Raw genomic sequence first — 18,935 nt, 5'->3', positions numbered from 1 at the left:
GCTCGGGCTGCGGGCAGTGGCGTGGTTCCGTCCAACTGCAACTCCTCGCCACAGCCCCGTGTAGGGATGCCTCCTGGCCAGGCCTCACACAGCCACTGTTCCTGGAGGTTTAGTGTGCGTATCAGGGAGTTTTTGTGTTACGAGAAGAATTAAACCGGTCCTCGAAGCCTGTGTAATAGGATAAGGGAGCACGCACATGCCATCTGAATTGCTGAGGGCTGCTGCTCGCTTGTAAAGCTTGATTGCATCTAGAAATCAACATTTGGTTCAGAAGCGTCTTCCTTTGATAAGGTTAACTTCTTTCCTGGGAGTGATAAAGTGTTAAATAAGCACTGTGGCTGTGAATGGAGCGCAGGTAATGGTAGCCCCATAAATAGATGGTCTCGCTCTTGGGGAAATGGATGCTGAAGCCTGTCAGAAGTTTCTCTGAGCACAAAGAACTGAAATCTCTGTGCCTGCAGCACTCGTGACCTAGCAATTAAATCAGCATCCTTGGAGAGCCAAGGATGGCTGAGACAACTGGGCAAAAGGCAAATATTTGGGGTGCACAGGAGTGTCATGCTGCGATGTCACCCCTTGGCCATGGCTGTGCTGCCCTTGCCCTGGGTCTTGTGCCCAGATCCCTCATCTGCTCTGCTTGGGGGGCATGCAGTGGGGCCCCCAGTGCTGGGGAATAATGGGGGCAGAATGGGAAAAACAAAAACAAAACAAAACAAAACAAACAAACAAACAAACAAAAAAACACACACACACAAAAAAACAAACACAAAAGCTGATGGTTTAGATATAGAAATCCTGTGCTGTGGACATTGATATGAAGGTTTAGTGCTTTAGAGCAGTGAAGCAGATACAACATCTCTGGTTGCTCTGTGAAATCTCAGCTTTCCCTATGAAACCATGCTGGTTCCCTGCCGTGTTCCCAGGCTGCAGGATGTGCCAGATGGCAGCGGGGCTCCGCTGTGCCCGTGTCCTGCTGGGGCCGAGCATCGGGGTGTGGGGTGTATGTCTGCGTGCCCCCAGGTGAGCCAGCACAGGGCCAGGGTCTGGTCCCTGGGTTCGGCAACTGTGATCGTCTGGTGTGTCTCAGAAAGCCTATTTTCTTGCTAATGAAATGGGAGTTATTCTACTGTGCTACGTATTGTGAAAGTAATCACGTCGAACACTTTGTACCTCTTCGTGGGCTTTTTTCCCCCATTACGGCTGCTTAAATAATAGCATCCACAAAGTGAGTGGTAATGCAAACTGGCCACCTGAGTCAAACTAGGTTTCAAGGAGTGACAGCCAAAATATTAAGAAACTGAAGCTTTAACTGAAAAATCAACTGAAGTGAATTACTCTGGCTGATATTATGCTCCAAGGGTGGTTCTGCCTCAGTTCTCCACAGCGAGAGCTGGGAACCCTTCCCAGCCGCAGCCACAGGACCTGCTGCCAACCCACCATGCCCTCCCGGGGGTCCCCAGGTGCCTGTCCCCAGGCATGGCCGTGGGACTCCCTGTCCCCGACGTGAGCATCACATCGTTGAGCCTCCGACTGTCCCAGGAAAGCTCCGGCTTCCCCATGAGGCCCGTAATGGCTGGGCACAACAGAGGGCAGGCTGTAGCTGTTGCTGTTTGGCTGTGCAGGCTGATTTGGGGGAGGAAAAAACCCGTTCTGTTCCTCTGATTTCTGTGGCTTCTGCTTGCTGTCATGGCCGAGGTGAAACCACAGTGACACCGGTTCAAGCAGTGACTCACTAATAAAGGTTGACATCCAGATTAAGGTGGCCACAGACAAACCTCTCAGCTCAAAGTTTTGTTCGTGGAGGGGAGGGAGCAGAGGCCGGGTGGGGCTGAGCACCCTCCCTATGGTCACACTGCGTGCCTGTGGCAAGGCCCGACCTCCTGGAGCTTAGCCCCAGCCTCAGCCACCCTTTTACCCCTTCTCCTTTGTTATAACAAATTCTAATGAAAATAAAAGAAGGGAACAGTGATGCAAGCAGCGGCCAGAGGAAGACTTGCCGGCTCTTTGCCGGGAGGTGCTGTGCGGTCGGCTGCGTGGTGGCTCCGCGCAGAGCAGGGAGGAACCCACAGCCCAAAGCAGGGCTGCAGTGCCACAGGGCGGGTTTAGGAGCCGCCGCCTTCACGTCTGTGTTCTCTGTCCCCTTTTCAGTCATTAGGGAGCAGAGCCAGTTAATGCCAGCAGAGGCAGGCTCAACCCTTAGCACTTGTGTAGGGGATCCCTAAAATTGCTGTTTTGCTGGAGCCGGCTGCCCCAAGGCAGCTCCAGGACTGGGGCAGTCTGCAGGGTCTGGCCAAAGTGAAAGGCAGCGTGTGGCTGCAACTGCTGATGGCCAGCACTGATCTTGTGTGCTGCGGCTTGATTGTGACTGAATTTACTGCCTTTGTGTCTTTTCAGTAGACTTTTTTCCCCACTCTTCCTTCTAAGAAAAAATATCAAGAAATACAAAAACCCAGCATAAAATAACTAATAAAGAAACCTGTCCAAACCAACTAGCCAAAAATCAGTCATGGAAAAAATAAAATTAAAACCTTCCACTTGTCTGAGTAAGGTATCTGAAGTATTATTTAGGTCAGGGCAAAATCCTCCTAACTTTATGTGGATTTTCATGTTAAAATGAGATATTTGTATGAAAGTGAAATTGTACTTAGGATACATAAGTACTTAGGAAACTGTACTTAGGATATTATATCCGGAGTTTTTCTGTTAAGAGATAGGTCAAAATGTTAACAAGATGGCGGCTTACCGAGCACAAAATGGCAGGCGAGCCCCTAGGATAGCGCAGGTGTGATCCTACCCGCTCCGTCCCTGCCAGTGGCTGCAGGATGTTCACAGCTTACGGGCTTCTGCCCTTCTGGAATTACCTGACATGGCCTTTGTGCTAACATGGATTTGTTTCTTTTTGGAAAAAGCAGAGCTGTCTGAAGTAGGACTTTGAGCAGAAGTGGCGAGTTCTCCCCTAGTTAATAAACCTGCAGCCCACCATGGCCGGCACTGTGCCCTTCTGTGCAGTGTGTGCTGCTTGTGAGGGCTGAACAGAAAATCGAAATTTGTCAAAGCACTGCCTGTGTAAGCTATATCCTCTGTTCCTAATAGCTCATTGATGTCATCGATGACACCAGCCTCCACAGACAAGTTTAAAGGATGCTGGAATTCCTCAAAGGAAGAGAAAAGATGGAGAAAAAGCATAAAATCAAGAATGTTGTGATGCAAATGTGAATAATCAATGTAAATAATCACTGCAGCAGGTTCCAGGGCTGGGCACACACGTCCCACCTGTTCAATAGCACTTGTGCTTGGGGCTTTGCAATATGGCTTTGATTTCAGTTGCAGAATTATGTAGGACTTGTACTCATATCCAGCAGTATTTAGATAAAAGGTGAGAGGTTGTTCAGTGCAAGGAATAAATACTTTTCATCAGGAAATAAAGACTGGTGATTTAAATTCTTTTGGTGTCGTGGTGACAGAGCAGGCAGATGAAGGTGATGCACTTTCATGATTAAAAAGAAGAATTTCTGCAGTTACCGCTTTCAAACACACGGTCTGGCAGCAGTGAGGCTGCCACTGACTTCAGGAACAGCAGGATTGAGCTCTCAGCTAGCCTGCCTGTTGTCAGCTGGTCTCTTCGTTATTTGTAAGAATGAAATGAAATTTTATAACTCCTAACAGGCAGGTTATATACACGTCGCTTGTGAGTGCTGAGCACCTGGCTCTGACAGCTTTCACATCATCAAGCCTTAAATGCACTTATTTATGACTGCCATATTACAGAAATCGCTTGCACATTATAAGAGTATTTTTTCTTTTAATTCTGAACACGGAAGAACTATTGTTAATGTGTTAATTACGTAAGTTGGGCAATTCTCCCTTCATGGGACAGTTCCTTACTATGATGCGTTACATGGATCTCAAAAATGACCTCTAAGTTCGCAATGGTAATTTTGTGCATGTAAGTTGTCGTGAATGTACAGACTTTCAAATATGCACCTTTAGCAGCTAGGGGTACTTAAACCTCTATTAAAATTTCACATAAACTTACAGTTAGCTATCCAGAAAGAAGCTGCAGGCAGAAATCCCATAGTTAGGTTAAAATGTAGGGAAAAATTCTACTAAATTTCCGCCGTATGAATTATTTTATGGAAAGCAGTAAGTTCTCTTTCACTGGCGCAGAAGTCTGGTAGAACACTTAATGTCATAGCGGACCTAGTTTTCTGATGGTTTTGCTTTCCAGTTGGTTTGTTTTAGCAATCACAACATATTTTTGTTCTTTTTCAGTTGAAGAGGGCGAATCTTCGGATTTTGCTTTGAACTGGGACTCATCAGTGACTCAATCAGGTAAATATTTTAGGTTCTTCTGATTGCAAAAACTGCCAGAAAGCTGCCAGGCTTTTTACAGAAACTGTATTTTGTATGTCACATTCCTGTCTCAAATCCAAGACTACCCACTGCAACACAATTTTTATATCAGTTCCATATGGTCAATAAAATCTATTACATACAGAGACTAATATACTCTTATCCTCTGGAGACCCATTCCTCCTTCTTGTGGGCACACTGAAGCGGGTTGCGATTTCTCCAGTATAACTGCTTTGAAGTTTTCTGCAATGGGCACTGTTGCACATTCATTCCAATCTAATTACATAAAAGCGGCTTTAATAGGAATTTTAAACTTCAGTCTCAACTGGAATGTGTGTGTTTCTTCTCTCGGAGGAAATTGGAAAGTACTGTCGGAGCTGGAGGATGAAAGTGGTACATTGCCATGGCAGAAAGATTTAACATTTGAACCAGCTTTTGGTCTCTTTGATAGTAAGAGAACTTAAACATGTGTCTGGGACATGCTCATCTGTATTGCACTGAAAACATGAATAAAGAGAGGCTCGGGGAACGCAGCAGGATAAAACAAGCTTGTATGTAGCTGTGTAATGTGTATTGATAACACAAATGTACGTGGCAGATCCATTTGTACTTCAAGTTCAGGGTAAGTCACTAGCCACGTCCCAGTCCCTGTGTGCCATGTGTGCTGATGTTTTACTGTCTGGTATGTCTTTAATGGTTATGAGATTCTCAGGATGCTCTTGACTCTCAAGACAATAATGCCACCACTGTGCCCTCCTCCTGGGACAGGCAAGGGTGTTCTCGGCGAGTCTCGGCAGTGGCACGAAAGCTGCTCAGAAACCAAGCAGTAACACAAGCATCAATGTTGGTGCTGCCTTCCTGTTCCACACGGGCTGGCTGGGAGTCACCAGGAGACGGGCTCGCAGGAGGCTTCTCCTCCTGGAGGCAGCATCTGGCTGCTCAGCACAGCATGGGCTGCCTCGGCGTGGTGCCTCGTGGGGTGGGCACATCCTTCCCCATGCCAGGGCTGCTCTGAGGGGTTCTTGTTCTCTCTGTTCTTTGGTGGCCGACCCTGCCACAAGCCCTGGCAGTGCCCTTGGGGCCCCCTCGTGCCCGTGGTGGTTGGTGCTGTTGCTGGCCTCAGGGTGTGTTCGGCTCAACACGGGCTGAGGCTCAAAGCAGTAGCATCAGTCACTTCTGTGCAGAGTGGGAGTTAATTTGGGATTTGTGCATGGTAGCAGTGACTGTGCTGTAGGTGACAAAGCCTGTAAGAGGCTTTTCCCAAATTAGTTGGGTCTCCTACATTGTTCTTCATTTACTGCCATAATTATAGCTCTCATTTTACCCTACATCTGACACCTTGGATGTTTTGGAAGTGTGATTTATGGTGGCTTAAAGAAAATGTGTGCTAACTGGTGGATTTTCCTTTCAGTGCATTCAGCAGCTACAGGCTTCGGCCTTGCATGCGTATAAAGGCACGGTGTGCCGTCCTGTGAGTACAGGGCACGGGGCAGAGGCTGCAATGGGACTGAGGAGCGACCTAGAAAAAGCATCGCGCGCCGCGGTGCGTAGCGGTGTGCGGCGGAGCCTCGCTCTTGTGTGGTGTGCCTCCCCGGCTACAGCCCGTAACTGAAACCAGCCCCTGGCCCCAGCCCGCGAGACTTTCATTATGCTCTTTTATGATCTTCCTGTTTGCATTAGCTCCAGTAGGGTGATGTTGAACTTCAATAACGGGTGAAAAAACACGCTTCTACTTCTCCTTTCATGCCCCTTCCTTCCCCAGCCCCAAATGACAAGCTTGCCTTCCCTGCTTAACCCCCCAGCAGAAAAAAAAAATTAAACAAAAGGCCAAAAACCAGACTTGTTAACTCCAAAACAGTTGCCAGATGTTTCAAATTAACATAGTTCTCTGCCTTCTTCTCCTGCGTGTGTTTGTACATCTCTGTGTGTGTGCAAACGCACACCAAGTGCCTTCTGAGCAGCCGTGCTGCTGCTCTGCTCCGCTGCTGCCGGTGCGGGGCGAGCCATGGGGTGAGCACGGGGCAGCGCGAGGGAGCCACGGCCAGGTAGTGCCCTTGGTAGCTGCGCTTGAAAGGCCCGCGTGTCATTGAGGAGCAGCCCCGGGGAGATGCTTTTGCTGCTCGAGCTTGCTGTGTTCACCAAACCAGTGTAAGCCATGCTGGAAGCCTTCCTGGTAAGGCAAGGCGGAATTTGTGGGGCAAAGGAGCTGCTTGCGGAGATGCTCCTCGGGCGCCTTGTGCCAGGTGCTGTTTGCCATGGCAGGGCACATCAGCCCTGTGCTGGGAGAACCTGCCACGGTGGGATTTCAATACTTCAAATGCAACTAGGAATAGTTTTAGGATTCTTTTCTTTTTGGGTTGGCAACTTGAGGGCTGTATGCACTGACCCAAAGGGCTGGCAGAGTGCACAGGGAGGCGCAGGTTGCCCCCTGCCCTGGAAAACACCGGCGGTGCCCACCAGCCCTGTTTACAAGGGGCATCCTGCAAGCGCCCTTCCTCTTCCGTTCTCGTCTCCGTTTTTCCTTCATGCAGCGGGAAGGAAAGCTCTTCCTTTCCTCTCCCTCCCCGAGGACCGAGCTTGCTGGTGCAGAGCCCACCAGTAGCGCTCGCTGCTGCCGGCAGGTCCGGCTCCCGTCCCAGCCGAGGAGCGTGGCGGGGTCCCCGCTGCCCCCAGCAGCCCCCAGCCCCCGGCTCAGCCCTGCCCTGCTCGGGGGCTCGCTGCTGCCTTGGAGCCAGGAAAGCAAAGCTCAGCGTCTGCCTGGCTGGGCCCTTGTTTGCAGCGCTGCATTGCTGTTGCAATACATCACGAGAGCATTATCTTGAGGAGCAGCAAGGGACGTTTTAAAGAAGTAAAAAGTCTTACTAAATATACAGAGAATTTAAGGCATTTTAAAGACCTATGGAAGCATTGTACATGGGGGTTGCTGGGGAGTTTCTCATTAGCCTGGCTGTGGGGCCCTGGGGAAGCTCAGCCAAATTGTCTGGGGCACGCAGAGCAGATTCTGCATTCTCATTGGGATCCCGCAGACCTAAAAGCCTGAATTTTATTTTTTTCCTATTCTTGAGGTAACTGGGTGTATCTCCGTACGCAGCTACGGGCTGCGGTACCGAGCGAGAATGGGGCTGGGGAGCAGGGCCGGGGACCTGCAGCAGGCGCTGGGGGCAAGTGGCCCTGCTGCTCCTGGCTGTGCCGGAGGTGGTGAGCGAGCAGGAGACACGAGTGCGGTGCTGTCACAATATTCCTGACATCACAAACCGCAAGGACAGGCTGTTACCCCCATCAGCTCCAGGCCCCCCGTGCCCATCTCACTACTTGCTGCAGTCCCCACGTGCGGGGGACGTGTTAGCAAAGCTCAGCACGGGGAGAAATGTTTTAGGACGCAGGCATCTGGTGTTTTGTCAGCAGGAGTTCCCGTACGGACTTGTTTTGTCCAGGGTGCAGCTTCAGAGCTCTAGTTGCTTTCTTCAATTTCTCTTAAAGTTTTTTTTTTTTTTTCTTTTAAGGGAGGGGAGTTCAAGAAAAAAGGGGAAGTAGCAGCTTTTCAGAAATGAACCACAAAAACAATAATTGAAAAAAAAAAACAACAAAGCAAAACCCCAAGCTGCGGTCACTCCTCTCCCCTCTCTTCCGCTTTGCACGATGTCTCCCAGCTATGTAAATCTCGACTTTTGCCTGCTGCCTCAGCAGAGGAACACCTTTACACTGCCTGGGGGCCATCGGAGCCGCGTGGGGGTGAGGCAGCTGCTGGCATCCCTCAGACGTCCTCCCACTGCCCTGGTGCCCACTGGGATCTCTGTCCCGGTGCTCACTGGGGCCACTGTCCTGGTGGGTCCCGGTCCCTGCTGCGCCCAGGGCTGTCCCGCTCTCTGCTCCTGCCAAACCCCTGGAGTGGGCCGGTGGGGGGGTCGAGGCTGGGCAGACACCCTCAGAATGAAATTCCGGAATTGTGCAAACCATCGAGAAGGTCAGTAACAACTTGGCGAGCATTAGAAACCTATTAGCTCGTAGGTACTCTGGAATCGCCTGTCCTGAGCACCTTTACAAGCTCAGACATCTTCTAAAAGCTGATCTCATCGGTAAATCAATACTCCAGCGTTCTGACTGCAGCACGTAAGGGTTTCCAAAGAAATAAACCCTTGAACTGTATTAGCAAAGAACATAACAGACTTTGGTAACTTTGGTGTATTTTTTCAATCTACCATGAAACGTTTGATCTCGGCTGATGGATTTCCTTACGTTGGTTCTAAAAACAACATCCCTGCCTCCACGTGGACCTGCAGCATGCAGCCTGGCTAGTGTAGGCTGAGGTTCTCAACATTTTAAATATCTGCTGTGGAGTCAGCCAAAACCCAAAGAGATGCAAAGTAGAGACAAAGCTGCAGAAGCTCGCGGCCCCCTGCCTCCCTGGGGAAGTTTGAGGTGGTGGCTGTCTTGTGGGCTGCCTGGGGGACACGGTGACACCAGTTCCTTCCCCTTTGTCCTAGTGGGAAGGACGCACGCAGTGGCCAGGCGGAGGGGCCTCATCCCATGCCCTACAAGCACGCAGCTCCTCTGGAGCTGTGCTCGGGAGGCAGCGCCAAGCCTGCCCGCCACACGGAGACGCCGGGATGTCTGACATCCCACCCAGCGTTGCTCTGCCTCCCCAGAGCCAAGAGAGGCCTCTCGGTTCAGGCTTTCAAGCCTACACTTACCCACTTACATGCACTGGTTCCTAAATCTCACTGCGTTTCCATGCTCTTGCCCAAGAAGATGTCGCCTTAACCCCCTGGCAAACAGCTCTAAGGTTTAAGTGTGTTTGTGCCAAGTAGAGCTTTTATTTTCCTTGGTAACATTCGTTTTTAGGATGTGACATTGTATGTCCTTTCAGAACAGGGAAAGTTTTAAATTTTTTTTTTAAATAGAATTATTTTTTTAACTTCAGTCTCTTACTTATGATACTTACTGCATAGTTTTTGTAGTATTTCCTCAAACAGAAGGTGAAGTGATGGAAAGTGCGTGATGCTCAGCTCGTGTGGTCGCGGGAGCTTGGTCAGCACCTAAGACAGACATAAGATTGTTGGAGCCAACGTAAATTATTCACATTATTTGTTTTTATACTATAAACCCCGCCAGATCCCTCTGTCGATTGCAGCTCAGGGCACAGCCCTGCGCCCACAGGTCGGTGGTGGGAACGGGGACGGCTGGTGGCAGGGTGCTGCGGTGCCTGGAGTAATAGAGTCCCCCCTGCCCCATCTGCATCAGGGGCAGGGGACAGGTCCCAAAGCTCCACCAGCAGAGCCCCTGGCTGGTGTGGGAATGGCCACCCCAGGAGCCTGCAGGGGCGTCTCTGGTGGCGTGGGGCTGTAGGTGCTGCTGGCCTGGCTGGGAGGGAGCCTCCCGCAAGGAGGAGCGGTCCTCAGATGTGAGCACAGCACGGGTGGCAGTATTTAAATTAGAAGCACACACCTGTGTATTACGGCATTTCCTAGAAAATACTTACTATTAAAAATGTTAATTGGGAAAATTATAGCGATAGCACAGAGGAGGAGAATTAATTTCCATCGTAAAAGAGGGGAGGAAAAAAAAGCTTATCTGGAAGGGAGCTACGGAGTGCTCCCCCTGCCCCTCACCCACCCTTTCACTTTGAAAACAAATCTGCGTAAGAAAAGCCGAGCAAGTGGAGTGTTCCTTAGTCTGTCGCTAGCGTTGCCGGACTTCCCAGCACTGAAAGCACTGCAGGCACCATCTGCAGAGCGCTGGATTTCCTCAGCCCTGCTGAGCCGCGTGATGCTGGCAGAGCTGCCCTCAGCACCGCCGTGCTCTGCGGGAGCCCGTGGTTGGGGCCACTTATGGCTAGTGGGGTCCTGGGCTCACCTCTGAGGTCTGTGAGCTGAGCGGGTCCCCCAGGGGCTGGGTGACATTCCCGTGGGCACCCTGGGTGGGGTGTCCTGCTTGGGACCAACCCTCGTGGGCTCCCTTTCGGGTCCCCGCAGGAGTGGCTGCAGGGTGCAGCCTGGCACCTTCTTGTCTGCTCCTCTTCCTTCCTGGGCTCTCCTCTGCTGACGCTACCTTGTCCCTTCTTGCTGCACAAGCAAAGGGATGTGCTCAGATGAACATTTTCTGTGTTTTTAGATGAAAATTATATCTGTTGTTTACAAAAGCCCTCAGGGGCATAACTAGCAGTAATGGGCTAAAGTAGAGCAAAGGAGATCCTGGGCTGAATATCAAGAAACATTTCCCAGTAGTGAGATCTAATAGGCTCTGGTATTATCTCCCATCACTTCAGTCATTTTCAAGCCGGACTGGACAAAGCGCTTGAAAATATACTGGAGGAACAGCCTGATGTTGCAGAGGGATGGATAAGATCACCTGATAAGTCCTCCTCATTTCTAATTTATCCAGCTCTGCCACACTCTGGATTTACTAATATCCTGCAGATTTGGCGACAGATGCAGACTGAATGCTCTGGCAAATCACACTTTCTAGAGCCTATTTCAGTAAATCACTTCGATGTAGGATCTCGTGGCACATTACAAATGCTAATTAAGCCTCCCAGCCGAGCAGAAAGTGTTCCTAGTGCCCCACGCCCGTGCGGCCTTGCGTCTGTGTCATGCACCATGCTGCGGGTTGCCCTGTGTGGGCTGCGGCTCTGGGACTTGCTCGGAGCTGCTTCTGCAGGACCAAGAGCACAGATCCCACCCTGCTTCAGCAGGGGCAGGGGAAGCTGCAGAAGAGGTGGCGATGGGCTTCACCTTTGTGGAGGCAGGCAGCAGAAGGGTTGAAGGAAAGTCTCCTGGTGAACGATCTCTTTGGTTTTTACTGCAGCTCCTGCACTCCTTTGACTAATTCACACGTTGCAGTTGTAACTGGTAGCTCAAAGCTCCCAGCCTGAATAAATGTGAAACAGGAACGGCAGAATATATTACATTGGCCTGTGCTTAAGGGGAAAAAAATCAATACAAAAATAATGCCGCAGTGGTGGATCCCCACTAATCATTCTTCTTGAGAATAAAGCAAATTGTGCCAGTCATCAGAATGGGATTTTGTAAATGAGGCTGTGAAAGAAGGAAAACACAGGGAATAAACAAACTCTGCTGCTGTTCTCTGGGCAAGGCCGTTGGTAAGGAACTCTGCAGTGAAGGACTGCGTGAAATCCGTGGTGCTGTGCCCAAATAATCCTCGCTTAGTCAGTACAGGAGACTAGAATCGTTTGGGTTGGAAGGGACCTCTAGTGGGTCTTGTTCAACATTGACCTGCTTGGAAATGTTTCAGCAACCCCTACCTCTGTGTTTTGGGTTAAATTGTCTTTAACTGTTAAGCTTATTATAAAGCAAGAGTGTAAGTATGGTTACTGTAGTGTAAGGGTGTGCAGAAAATGGGAAAATAAGGTCAAAGACTCACAGGGAAAGAAGAATTTTTAAAGCTAACATAGCCTGAAATTTCCCATATTGGAAGATATGTTTGTATTTCTGTCATTTAGTGCCTAAAGCAGCCTTTTCAGGACTGGCTACGAGGAATTACGGAGTCAATGTCAAAACAAAGCGAGTTCATCTCATAAGCTGCTATTTGTTGTCTGCAGAGTCAGCTGAGGAACCTGCTAAATGAGGTTTGGGATGCTCGATGGCTCTCACTTGGACACAAGCGACCCGTGCGCATCACGGTGAAGACGCCTGGATGCGTGCGGAGCGCTGTGTGCGTGGCAGAGGTGCAGGGCCCGCCGCGCTCTGCCAACCCCTGAGTTCATCCCGGCTGCGACTGGGCCCCTGCATGCCCGCCTGTGTCACCAGCCGGGCCTCCTCGCTCCGTTGGGTGGCTTTGGCATTCGTCAGGAGAAATTATTAGACAGTTGGAAAATGCTAAAGAGAGAGGAGAAAACCCGTGCACTTTGCTTGGAAGCGCTGTCTGTGCTGCGTAGAGCTCTGACAAAATCAAGCCTCTAATTAAATTATCTGGCACGTGGACAATTCTGTTGCGAGATCTGCTGAGCTAATGCGTAGCCCTTAGCAAGTACGGGCTCCGAATCAGGAGCACCAAAGAGATGATTTGCATCAGGCCGCAGCCTGCTTTAAAAAATTCCGGTGAGTTGTGAGGCCTGTGTCGTTAATTGCCAGTTAGCACATTGTAATTGCTGTAATTATTTGCGAGGCAAATGATGTCAGGGACTTAAGGCTGCACCGTTCTTAGTGCTTTGTGCGTTGGCGACCCACGAAGTCCTGTGCTAGGAGCGTGGCCGGGACGCTGCGGAGCGGGACGGCCGCTGGCAGCCGGCTGCCGTGGGCAGGCTGTGGCCGTGCTGCGCAGCCACGGAGCAGGACCACATCCAGCCCACGTCCAGCCCATGTCCAGCAGCAGCCACGAGGGTGGCAAGGCACCGAGTGGTGGCCTCGGATGCTGGCCGTGGGCCTGCGGCGGCACCGCCGGGCTGGGCGGGAGCCCCAGTGCCACCCGCCAGCCCCTCGCCTCCGCCCTGCACCGCCAAAGTGGGCCAGAAGCTCCTCCGGGTGGGATTAGAGGGACGCGTAATAGATTAGAGATCAAAAATGTTAATTAAGAACTGGTCTCTTCTAATAAGATGCCTTCAAGGGCACGGCACCAAAAATGAGGAAATATCTCATTTTGGCAACAGTGCTGGGGCTGTAATGAGGCTGGGGTGAGGGTAAGGGGGCAAGGACCGCAGGCCTCCTGCTAAGGGCTTCTCCTTCAGAAGGAGAAAGTCAATTAGCAATAAAATCGTAAATCTAATGGGCAGAACAGCATTACCCGAATGCTAACCAGCAGCACGTGGATTAGATGTGTGCGTTCAGCTTGACATTTTCTTGGGGATATACTGGCACTTTGTGGTGGATGAAGGTGGGCAACGCCAGTTTGTTGGTACTGAAGCTGCAGTGGGGCAACGTGGCTGAAAATAGCTGCTTTTGTTGGAAACTTGGGCACATTTGAAGTGAATCCGTGCAATGTGCTTTCCTAACTTAATTGTCAAGATATGGAAAGTGCGCGCCTCCACTGCTGGCAGCAAGCTCCTCGGCGCGGTGTCTGGGAGAAGCACTTACTGCTCTGCAGACGGGTGAAGAGGAGCAGCTTGGAGCTCATGTCCCAGGTTCCTGCAGGGGGGAGAGGTTTGCATTTCACAAGTAAAATGATGCACAAGTATTACTTTTATGTTTAAAACACAAAAGGTGCTTTTGAGGGCTAAGATGCTTATTGCATCATTATAATTGAAGAAAGCACATTTATTTTCTTAATCTTTATAATCCTAGTTGTGAAGTTTTGACTCTGCTGTTAGATTTCTCCTAGTAAACTCTTCAAAGCTCCAAAAAGGAAACAAACAAACAAACAAAAAGACATTTAATTGCACTAACCCTTGTGGTGGGGTGATGGGATTTTGTGTCCTGCTTCACCCCATGCTTGCCCCCCACACAGCTCAGAGCTGAAAGCCGCAGCGGCTCCTCAGCCAGTTATTTGCTAGCACAAAATGGAGGGACCCTGTAGGCAAATTTCTTCCCTCTCAGCTGGGAGCTTTCATTCGGATAAAGAAAGCCACCGGCACAGCGAGGCTCTATGCACAGCCTGTGTATGTTTTAGGGCTCTGGCTGTTGTTTGAGCCAAACGAGAGCGAATTTCCCATTTGATAGAAATACCATAGGCAGGCGCTATCTGTCAGCGTGCGTGTGCGCAACGAGCTGGGACTCGACTGAAGCGGCTTGGCAGAAAAAAGCCCTCTGACAACGGCCCGAAATTCAGATTTGTTGCTGCGGCCGCGTGTGCTTTATCTTCATCGGGTGCGTGCGTCTCCAGCAGAAGCGTGCGCTTGGAGCGGGGGGAGGCGAGCGGTGCCTCTCCCACCCACCCCTCTGTAGCCCAGCAGGGGCTGGGGGCCGTGGGGTGGTGGCGGTGTTCAGCTCGGATCGCGCCCGTAGGCAGCTCTCAGTTCAAAGGACACCAAATTCCCCTGCCCTGCTTTTGTCAGAGAAGTGAATGCAAGCGGGTGTTGCCACTCACAGAAGGAAAAGCAGGGACCAGTTCCATATCCAAAGACTTAAATCAGATCTTTTCGCGGTTCATAAATGTATGGTTTTGATGGGCTGATGAGCTTCATCTTTACTTGATTTCACTTCTGGAATTTGTTAAAAGAAATGTGCGACTCAGACCTGAATTAGCCTTCCCCCAAAAAGGGCTACGAGCCTTTTTCACAGGCACATCAAGGGGATATCGAGTGTAGCAGCAGAAAGATCATTTCCTTCCTCGCTGTTATGAAGTTCCCTTAAAAGTCCTGAAGTTGTCTCATATGGGGCGATTTTGAAGACATTGTTCTGAACTTTTCCTCTGAGTAATTTTGAAAATTAATATTAAAAAACCAAACTGTTGGTAGGCTGTCATTGCTCTTTCAGCAGCAATGGGGAAGACTTGGGCTTTGTGTTGTTGGTTTACTCGGGTGGGTTATGCTGCAGAAATGGGGTCGGTTTGCAGCACTGCCGTTCAGACGGACAGAACGTGTGCCGTACAGAAACTGAAAAGCGGATTTAAACTTTGTTAAGTGGTTCATGTTGGGTTGTTTGTGTTTAGTACACAAGTCCAGATGACCATTTATTCTGTTAAATGAATGAGAAATGTTCTGTGTAAAAAGCGTTTGGCTCCTCTGCCTTGATCACATTAAACAAAATACATTTATTGCCAAATTTCCACAGTAGCATCCAGAAAGCATATACAGAATCAGCAGGGTTAAGCAGGTATAACCGAGAGCAGCATTTGGTCTATAATCTCATGAAAAAAAGGGTTGTACTTTTTTTTTTTTTCCTAAAAAAGGTGAATTGTAGGCTGATGTCTTTTGCAAGTTAGCTAATAGCTGGGTTGGCAAAACATTTTCTGGAAGGATGTTGCAGATAGCCACATTTTTCCCTCATTTCTTTTCTTTATATACTGTGTGTTCAGACAGCTGCAGTGTTGGAGACATGAGGAATATCACCTCTGCAAATGCTCTTTGCATCTCTGGGTTTGTGTTTTGACAAGCAAGTACAGATGCTTCTGTATAGCGGAATTAAATTACGTTCCATTTTCCACCCTTACTTCCAAAAGACATCTAAGCAGATGATATGTGGGGCTTGGCATTTATGGTGTTCCGTGTGTGAAATTGAAATAAGAATTGGTGTTGCTCTTCCTCCAAAATAGTTTATAAAAAGAGGTGAATTCTTAAGGCTGTTTTATATATCGAGGTTGTAAACCTGTTGTATTTTAAATATCTTTTTGATTTGCAAAGAAAACCACAGCTACACCACAAGCACTGGAAGCGTTGCAGAGCCATCAGTGAACTATTAAATGAGAAAACACATCACAGGAGTTAAGAGATTTTTAGCTTGATAGTGTAATGAAATATTTCCAAAACATAGCTGGTTAATGAAGGTTGTGGCCAGACTGCATAATTGGCCGAGCACGTAGGAAGCAAAGTGCTCTGAAAACAGGCTCCTAGCTGTGTTGGCTGTAAATCGGGTGGGAGGATCAATAAAATAAAATAAACAGAAACCCTGTGCCTTAGCTGGGAGGCTGGGGGAGTGGGGCACAGGCCCCTGGGGCAGGCTCTGCAGGAGCGCCCGGTGGGTGCTCGGTGTGCGGGGAGGTGGGGAGGGGGCAGCACCTGAGGGCACGGCCTTGCGCTGTAGGAGGAGCAGTTTTGGAGGATGAAGTTCTCACATGTCGCCTTTTTTTTTTTTTTTTTTTTCCTTAGCTGTCAGCAACTAAAATGCAAATTCAACACCTTCAGGAGCAAAACTGGGGCTGGGCCCATGCGAAGAAATGTCCCTCTTTAAAATGGTTAATTTGTTGTTTTTATCGCATTTTACCTAGTGCAAAGTACAGAGGGAGCGGGGCTGCTAAAGAGCATATCAACTAAATTAGGGTTAATTAGAAGTTCTCCCAAATAGCTGGTGCTTCATCAGCAACAGAGCAGCATGTAAATAAATCTAATTTCTCTCCAACTAAACTCTTCACAGCCTTAATTACAAGCGCAGCAACCTGCCCTCCCTCCTTCGTCTTGGTGGCAGAGGGTCACGGCGGGCTCTGGCTGCTGAGCGCCGCCTGTCCCAGGTGTCCCTCCAGGCCCAGGGGAGGTGAGGAGCTCGTGGCACCTCCAGAGGAGCCAAGGTCAGGTTCTTGGGAAGGAGCCTGAGAAGCAGAAAGCACCAGAGAAGGATCAGAAAAGTCAGAAATCCGGGTGTGGGATCCTGGTGCTCAGCCGAGGGCTGGCCCACGGGATGAGTTCCTCGTTTGGCACCAGGCTCGCTAGCCTCGCTGAGGTGCCTTTATTTTCTCTTATTTATAATGTTACGGAAGCCGGTGCGTTCCTTATTACACCGTGTCACGTTTCAGCCGATCCCAAATTAATAAATGAGCAGCGGCAGAATAGCGTGCAGCACAACTCTAACAGCATGAGCCGCGCAGAAGTATATTTCACTTAGCTCAAATTTAAATACTCTACTTTGCTCGATTTAATTACGTGAAATTACTGAATTAATGGCTTTGTCAAGTGAAACGTGTAGGACTTCGGAGTTGTGCATTAAGAAAGGAATCAGAAGGGAAACTTGCGGTACGCTTCCTTTTTGCACGTGCCCTCGCGTTGAGCACAACCTGGAGTGTGGCTGAGCCCACCGCCCGGCATCCCATGCTGCTCCCAAACTGGGAGAGCTTTGCCCGCTCCGAGGCATTGATTTTCAATTTTTTATTTTATTTATTTATTTATTTTTTTTGCTACTGTCCGTTGCCTGTCAGTGGGTATTTGGCTCCTAAGTGACTTGGGCTGCAAAACAGATTTGTGGAAAGTTAGCAAGCATTTTTCTCCATGACGTGGTCTGGGATCTGATCGGACCCCAGCTGGGTGATGGCCCTGGCCCAGCCCCTGTATCCCGCATGCAAGCAGGAGCCTTCCAGAGGAAGCTGACTCCTGGCCACAGAAACCTGTCAGGTCTTTATTCCTGGACTTTTGAGGACTTCCAGGCAGGGTAACTCACCCAAGTGTGTTTTTCTTCCTGCACCAATATGTTTTTCTCTCTGTAGCTCCACCTTTTCCCTTCCCTCTGCATGGATTACATCCCCGGGTTGCTGGCAGCAGGCCGAGTGCTGCAGCTCTGTCATTCTGTCACGATGTTAGTTTGTTTGCTTGTTAGTTTTTAATAGAAATAAAGATGAAAAAATGAAGCTGTGAATACAGAGGCTCTGGGCAGTGCTAAGTTAAAGGTTGGACCAGATGATCGTAGAGGTCTTTTCCAACCCAAATGATTCTTTGAGTCTATGTAGGATCCTATAGGTTATGAAAGGCATTCCCCTTCACGATTTTTTTTTACACAAATGTGTATCTTCAGTGTGGGAAAGGGGAAAGTGCACTTTGGCACTGGGAATGCTTTGTGGGGGCCCTGGCTGGGCTCCCCTGCTGCCACCCAGCACCGTGCCTGCACCCCCAGGGTGCTGTGCCCCGAGGAGCTGGTGGCTGGGTCGTGTGTGCAGGGGGGGCAGCTCACGGGTCTGCTCCGTCCTGGGGAAGAATAAAGGAAGCTGAGTTTAGAATTAGGCTAGGGGATTCAGCTGCTGATGTACATGGGCATGTTTGTCACTTACAATAATTACATCTTCTGTAATTTTTCTCTCCTTAAAAATCACCAGGTTTGTTTGGGTCAGCAGTTCCAGAGGCTGGTATTCCGAGCAGAGCCAGCCGATACTATTTTATTTATTTATTTATTTATTTTCAAATGATATGCAGCTGCAATAACAAGCCACACATGAATTTTATTTAGCCTTCCAAATTTTCTGTCTGCTCAGGGAGCCGTACGTTTAAGATTTACAGCTACGTGGCTCCACCTTCACGTTACAAAGGCTTTGGCGTGGCTGCGAGTGACACGGCGCTGGAGATGTCCTGTGTGAAGTGGGAGCAGGATGCCACGGAGCTGCTGGGAGCAGGACGCTTGTTTTCAGTAGAGACATGAACAGTATTAAAGTTGACTTCACTATTAAAATGTGCATTTAGGTAAATAAAATTTAAGTGCTGTTTTTGTGCTGAAAACTTGCTCGGGTTGAGCTGTATTATGTCGGTACCATCTAATGGTTGCATGCCAAAGAGTTAAGCACATTTTCATGAAGAAGTGCACTTTCCTTTGAAGTTAATACTTGCTGCACACTAATTTCGTCATGCATATAAATTAATTTTAGATCAGTTTTGATTTGAACCTCATTATCTGAGCTGGGGATGGAAGTTACTCCTGTTCAGATACATCTGAAGACTCTGGGAGTGGACAACGTCCTGCTGTCAGATGCAGACCATCCGTGGCACGCCAACTGCGTGTCTTTAGTAGGGCGAGAGCTTTCTGCAGACGGTAGGCAAGAAGTTCGGAGAGCTCTGTGCAAACGCAGTGTTTGCTTTGTAGACCTCAGCGGCGTGCAAAGCAGGTTGCGGTTTGACATCGGACAGAGGGCGAGGCCTTGATGTCGTGAGAAGGCGGGGGTGCTGCCGCCTGCTCCACACGGCATTTTGGGCCGGGGAATCTCAGGGCAGATTGAGCAGAACCAAGGAGTGGTGGGAAGGGAGATGCCCCTTCCCAGGACCCCGAGTTTTTGCTTTAATG

At 49.4% G+C, this 18,935-nt stretch overlaps 1 protein-coding gene across 4 annotated transcripts in view; it reads left to right on the top strand.

The window, feature by feature from the left end:
- ZNF423 (zinc finger protein 423) overlaps positions 1–18,935 on the top strand; it is a 208,795-nt gene that overhangs the window by 27,458 nt on the left and 162,402 nt on the right. For all 4 annotated transcript variants that reach the window (XM_032195621.1, XM_032195622.1, XM_032195620.1 and 1 more), the window contains exon 2: positions 4,273–4,332. In XM_032195621.1, coding sequence (XP_032051512.1) covers positions 4,273–4,332 — 60 coding nt within the window. The remainder of the gene's footprint in view (positions 1–4,272; positions 4,333–18,935) is intronic.

This window comes from Aythya fuligula, chromosome 12 (genome assembly GCF_009819795.1).
Source record: "Aythya fuligula isolate bAytFul2 chromosome 12, bAytFul2.pri, whole genome shotgun sequence".
Lineage (NCBI taxonomy): Eukaryota > Metazoa > Chordata > Aves > Anseriformes > Anatidae > Aythya > Aythya fuligula.
This window is presented reverse-complemented; position numbering and strand designations above follow the sequence as displayed.